The following is a 6,705-nucleotide window of genomic DNA, read 5'->3' on the forward strand; positions in this document are numbered from 1 at the left end:
GGTATAATAAAAATGTGGCCATGACTGGTCACTCCAAATCACTAGCTATCTGAAAAACATGAAAATTTCGTGCTTGATGAACTGAAATAAGTTAATTAATTTCCAATAATTAAAAGCTTTGATTAGCAATATGATAAATCTGCTAACGATCCTATAATTGTTACTTTTAACTGGCTTTTGCGCCGGTTTAATTTACTTTCGGCTTAGTTAAAGCTTTTCCATTGCATTTAACACTAGACACTAGGGTTATATAGGTCGACTAGGATTATATAGCTTTTCGATTGAATTAAACAGACACTAGGATTATATAGGCAGATCTGAAGTACATAGAAAACAACTGTACAGCTCTGAATTAACAGTACACACTCATAGCTTTTGTACTTAAGTTTGCCATAATTTTACGCAGATTAAATTATGCATGTTTGAGCGCTTTGTGAAATTAAAATTGATATTCGTTCACGTGCTCATTATAACATCAATCGTATTATATAAATCATTGTAATATCTACCAGTCGTTGTTTGATTTAAGTCCGTTATTTGTGTTTCATTATAACGTCATTTTTTTCATTGACTTGATTACTTATGGCCTATGTCCGAAAAAATAAAAATTGACTGTACATGCTCGATTTTGTCGGGTTTTTGCACAACCCATGTTTTACGAATGGAGTTGTAAGGGCGTGTGGAAACGAGTACACCCATTTCACCATAACAATTGAGTCTTTAAATTTGGTCTCAGGTAATTACATGCTAATAAACTTCGGGCAATAATGTTTTATGTCAATTACATGCTCAAAATGTTTTCGGATATTGGCCGCAGGTAATATTGATCAAGATTTTATTTTGCCTGCTCCGATTCCTCATTCTCTTTGTTTTATATATTTAAACTCTTCTCTCATTGAGTCGGTTGTTCCAGCTCTTTGACTTTTGAAAGGTAACTATTTCTATCTTTTATCTTTTTTGTTAACCCCTCCCCCCTCCAGCCCTATATAGGCGTTATTTTTCAGCCTTCAAAATTTAAGCCTCAGCGTACTTTGAAACCGCTATTTACATGTTTTACTGTAAGTTTGCTTTCTAGGTAGATTGAAAGCAATTTTAGGACGGTTTTCTAATAAAAATCCAAGAATTGGATTGTGTTCGTGTTTTGTCTTTTTAATCCAAGAATTGAATTGTATTGGGGCTCTGTCTTTTTACCATTCAAACTTTTTGGATTGTATTATAGTGTGTTGTCTTTTTTGAAGATCTGTTGACCCTTTTTTGTGCTTTTTCACCTCAGTAAGAAGTCAATTGAGAGATCCGATTTTAATCACGCTGGAGTATGAAAGGGAGCAAAAGGCGAGCAGGTTTCAAGCGTGATTTGTTTTGTGAGCAATTTTTTCACGTGGGGCATTTTGACTTCTGTTTCCAGTGTTTCTTCTCTTGAGCTGTAGCAATGCTACATACAATACAAAACTCAATCATTTTCAGTGCTATCTAAAGCAATCCTACTGTGCTATTGTTGTAGTCTATGTCGACATAGTGAATCAACCAATCAGACTATGCCACCTGGCGAAAAGTATAAACCATCACTATAAAAGGCAGTGAATTTGCAGTAGAAGCACATTTTCCAAATCTGCGAGGATTCAACCAACTGGCTGGCGAATCAAGCCCAGCAGCAGAGGAAAAGGCGCCAACAACAACAAGCTCAGCTGAGCGTGGCGGCTAAATGCTTAGCGATATAGCTCGAGCATTAGTTCCCTCACATTAGTAGTTAAATTATGCGCTGTACTAGATAGTGATGACTGTAACTAAATACTTGTTTGCAATTCAACATCTCATTTCTCATGACTATTTTTTACTCTAAAATTTGGTGCGCCGAGCAGCAAAAATTTCACACCTTAAGGTTGTGCGACTTTCTTTTCTTCGTTAACTGTTACCGCTATTTTCTTTTCTTTTTTGTCCCCGGAGGGATGAACTTACTGTATTGTTGTTGTTGTTATTAATAGTTACTACTCTGATTGCGGACTGCGATGTTCGATTTGTCAGTCAGATACATTTGATTATTGTTGAAAACGCCAGAAAGAGCGTTGATTTTATTTGTTTGCCTAAAATGGTTTTTTGGTGAGGCAGATCTTGCCCACATATTGGTACTTGAAGATTACTGAATTATTGCCGTAGCAGATGTGTCAACAAAACACAATAACTGGATGCAACAAAGTGATACAATAAGAGAAGGAGATCTGTATCAACCAGAGAAGAAGTCATAATCTTAAACTGAAAAAAACTTTTTAATTTTCACAAAACTGGGGTGAGATGTAGCAGTGCTACATACAATACAAAACTCAATTTTTAGTGCTATCTGATGCTATCTTAGTGTGCTATTGTTGTAGTCTATGTCGACATAGTTAATCAACCAATCAGATTATGCCACCTGGCAGAAAGTTCGAACCATCACTATAAAAGGCAGTGAATTTGTAGTGGAAGCACTTTTGCTAACTCTGCGATGATTCAATCCTTTGGCTGGCGATTCAAGCCCAGCAGCAGAGGAATAGCCGCCAACTAAAACAAGCTCAGCTGAGCGCGGCGGCTAAATGCTTAGCGATATAGCTCGATCATTAAGAGCTAATGCTTAGCTTATATCCTCACATTGGTAATACATACAATTATGCGCTATAGTAGATAGTGATGACTGTAACTAAGTGCTTGTTTCCAATTCAACATCTCATTACTCACGACTATTTTTTACTCTTTAATCTGATGCGCCGAGCAGCGAAAAAATCACACTTTAAGATTGTGAGACTTTCTTCTCTTCGTTAACTGTTACCGCTGATTTCTTTTCTTTTTTTTGTCTCCGGAGGGATCAATTTATTGCGTTGTTGTTGTTGTTATCAATAGTTATTACTCTGATTTTGGACTGCGATGTTCAATTTGTCAGTCAGATGCATTTGATTATTGTTGAAAACTCCAAAAAGAGCGTTGATTTTATTTGTTTGCCTAAAATGGTTTTTGGTGAGGCAGATTTGGCCCACATATTGGTACTTGAAGATTATTGATTTATTGCCGTAGCAGATGTGTCAACAAAACACAATAACTGGATGCAACAAAGTGATACAAGAAGAGAAGGAGATCTGTATCAACCAGAGAAGGAGTCATAATCAGAAACTGAAAAAACTTTTTAATTTTCTCAAAACTGGTGTGAGATGTAGCAGTGCTACATACAATACAAAAACTCAATTTTTAGTGCTATCTGATGCTATCCTATTGTGCTATTGTTGTAGTCTATGTCGACATAGTGAATCAACCAATCAGATTATGCCACCTGGCAGAAAGTATGAACCATCACTATAAAAGGCAGTGAATTTGTAGTAGAAGCACTTTTGCTAACTCTGCGAGGATTCAATCCTTTGGCTGGCGATTCAAACCCAACAGCAGAGGAATAGCCGCCAACTAAAGCAAGCTCAGCTGAGCGCGGCGGCTAAATGCTTAGCGATATAGCTCGATCATTAAGAGCTAATGCTTAGCTTATACCCTCACATTGGTAGTACATACAATTATGCACTATACTAGATAGTGATGACTGTAACTAAGTATTTGTCTTCAATTCAACATTATTAACGACTATTTTTTACTCTTATAGAGTAATGTTATTATGATATATACGTGTTCTATTGTCCCTATTTGCAATTGATGCATCCAGCAATGGTCAGCTAAAGCTTTTTAAGACTTCAACTCCATTTGTTGGCATAAAATTTTATTGAACATATGATTTTTGCCCCCTCTTTTTCATTAAATTTCAATGGAGTGGCCAGTACCTTGTTGTGATCTTAACCAATTGCAAATTAAACCTGGATTTAAAAAAACATTTGAGAAGGCAAAATGTTTTTTGAAATATTTTAGAAGACAATTTGGAAATTTGGAAAGGAATTGACTGAGAGGTTTTTATGAAAATTTATGAAATTGTACAAGCTGCATACTAATCAGTAAAAAAATGCAAGGCGTTTCTTTTTGGTACCTTTATGTAGCTCGATATGGTGAAAAGCTGTAGTCAGATAAAGATGGTGCAATATTGCTTTGATGATGATTATATCACTTTTTTACTGTTGTTTAGCAAACAATTGCTGCTTGTGATGGAAAGTGAGGACTTGAGAAAAGAAGGGGATAAATTTGGTCAAAGGGAACCCCTTACCAGGCGTATAAGAACCCTTCTCAAAGAATATCCAGACGGTCTTTCGATTCCTAAGGAGCTGATTCAGAATGCCGATGACGCTCAAGCCACCGAAGCTTGTCTTCTTTTGGACCTTAGAAGTCATTCGTCGCAAAATTTGATCAATGATACCGAACTCCATCAATTTCAAGGCCCAGCCATTTTATTTTGGAATAATAAACCGTTTCAAGAAAGCGACTTTGGGAATTTGTGCGAATTTGGAGGAGAAACTAAACTAGAAAACAGGAAAAAGATTGGCAAATTTGGTCTGGGGTTCAATTCGGTTTACAACCTCACCGACTTGCCTCAATTTGTGAGCAAATCTTCGTATTGCATTCTGGATCCTCATGAGAAGTTTTTTAATGGACGAGGTCTACGATTTGATTTGACGAAAACAACCAAAGACGGCCGATCTATTGCAGATGCACTACAAGGACATTTGGAGCCTTTCGAGGACCTTTTCGAATTTTCACGCGAAAAAGTGAAGAAGGGACAAAGTTTTGAAGGTGTCATATTCCGATTGCCGCTGAGGACTTCCGAGCATGCTAAATGGAGCGAAATCAAAAAGGACGAGTATACGCAAGAAAGTGCACGAGATTTGATTTACATGACAGCTAAATTCTCCGATCTTTTTCTCATTTTCCTACAATTTGTGAACAAGTTTGACATTTGCTTAATTGAAAAGAGCAAATTAGATGTGAAGCAAATTGCGAGGTTCGAACGAAGTTTCAGAAATGACTCAAATTCAGCTATGGCTCAAGTGTTGTGCAGAGAAGATGAACAGTTTTGCAGCAATTATCAGATCACTATCAAAGATTTGCTTGCCACCGAAAGGACTTTCGACTGGGATATATTTGTCCGTTCTTCTGATTTGAGATCTAAACCCGATAAAACCCGATGTGTCGGAGCAATTGCATTCCCATCCAAGGATCTAAAGTTGGAATCGAATACCAACAACCAGCTCTTGTTCTGTTTTCTGCCCCTTCCCCATCCCCCTTCTACTGGACTTCCTTTCCTGGTCAACGGAAGCTTCGCAGTCACTTCGTCCAGACGTAACCTTGAAGTGGACACTGTCGACGACAGGAGCGAGGAGAAACGAATCGAAGGACAGTGGAATCGAGACATCCTGCAACGTGCAGCAGCTCCTGCATTGTGTGATGCTGTTCTTTCGAAAGCTTCAACCCATACACAAGATCAATTGTTCAATTTGTTCCCAAATTACTCTCAAGAAATTGAACGATTAACTCAGTTATTGTCTCTCACTTTTTACGATAGATTGACCTCTGACGCAGGAATGAAAGTGTTCAAACCGAGCAAGTCCGAAGAACTCGTATCTTTCTCCGATAAACGGGTCATCGTGATTTCGCATAATGTGCCTGAAGAAGTCAGATTGAGTATTATGAACTGTGCTCCATATTCAAGTTCCCCTGATATGTGGATCTCATTGAATAACAGAGTGCAAAACTCAGTATCACTTTTTTTTGGGGAGCGGTTGAAAAATAAGGAGCGCAATTTTACCTTTTTCTTCACAGATTTAATTAAGAAGGCTGCAGGTCTTTTTGAGTTCCAAAGACAGGACTATATCACTCTCGTTCAACACGCTCTAAACCAGAGTCATTGTGACTTTGAAATCAGACAAACTCTACAGAAGTTTCCTTGGGTTGCAGTTACCTCCACCCTCAACGGGGTGGAGGGTGAAGTCAAAGTGAAGTTCCCAAAGCAGTTAGTTCACCCTCGATCCAATGCTGGAGAGCTTCTATACTTCACTTCAAACTTCTTCCCATCGGAACAGATGAACCTCACCGCGGATCAAATGTCACTAATGTGTCAATTGCTAGGAATGAAAACTCAAATATTACCAAAACCGGCTATTCCAGAAGTTATTTCGAATTTGAACGGCATGACGGCGTGGTCAGACATTGAGAAACACTTCAAATCGTACGCTAGGCATTTGAACACAAATGAGCCTAACTATACATCTGCAGCTCTTCAGGGTGAAATATGCCGCGGACTTTTGATACCCAAGGTGGAAGACGAAGGTTAGATGCTTATCACTTTACGTATAGGTTACGTGTAAAATGTACCTGCTTGAAGTCACTGAGATCTTCTTGCGTTTAAAAATATCGGCTGAACCATCCGAGATGTTATGCCAAGATTTACGAAGTGACTTCTGCAAAGTCAAGTTCTCTTGCTTAAAATACGCAACTTGCACGTTTAAAAATGCGGAAAGTTCACGGAAGTCAACTTCTGGCTGTACATATAGATGCAAGCAAAACTCTCGGTAGATGCAAGTACTATCGGATTGGGAGCCACACTCTGGCAAGTTGATGATAACGGTGAAAGACGCCCCATTGCAAACAATTCACGGAAACTAAATAAAGCGGAAACCAAGTACGCAATCAACGAGCTAGAGATGTTAGCGATAGTTCATGGAGTCGAAAAACTTTAAACATTACCTCTTAGGCCAAAAGTAGAATCTTTACAGTTTAATCGGATCAAATAGCTTTAATAAGTGTCTTCTCTAG

At 38.2% G+C, this 6,705-nt stretch overlaps 1 protein-coding gene across 1 annotated transcript; it reads left to right on the top strand.

The window, feature by feature from the left end:
- The first annotated feature begins 757 nt into the window (after positions 1 to 757).
- LOC142336733 (sacsin-like) lies at positions 758 to 6,224 on the top strand. The gene is made up of 2 exons (XM_075385645.1): positions 758 to 931; positions 4,085 to 6,224. The coding sequence occupies exon 2, from the start codon at positions 4,104 to 4,106 to the stop codon at positions 6,222 to 6,224; it is 2,121 nt and encodes a 706-aa protein (XP_075241760.1). The 5' UTR covers positions 758 to 931; positions 4,085 to 4,103.
- The last annotated feature ends 481 nt before the right edge of the window (positions 6,225 to 6,705 follow it).

This window comes from Convolutriloba macropyga, chromosome 3, assembly GCF_964194025.1.
Source record: "Convolutriloba macropyga chromosome 3, txConMacr16.3, whole genome shotgun sequence".
Taxonomy (NCBI): Eukaryota; Metazoa; Xenacoelomorpha; order Acoela; family Convolutidae; genus Convolutriloba; species Convolutriloba macropyga.

Bases quoted from the DNA above. Each gene is read 5' to 3' on its own strand.
- LOC142336733 (XM_075385645.1), top strand. From the start codon at position 4,104: ATGGAAAGTGAGGACTTGAGAAAAGAAGGGGATAAATTTGGTCAAAGG.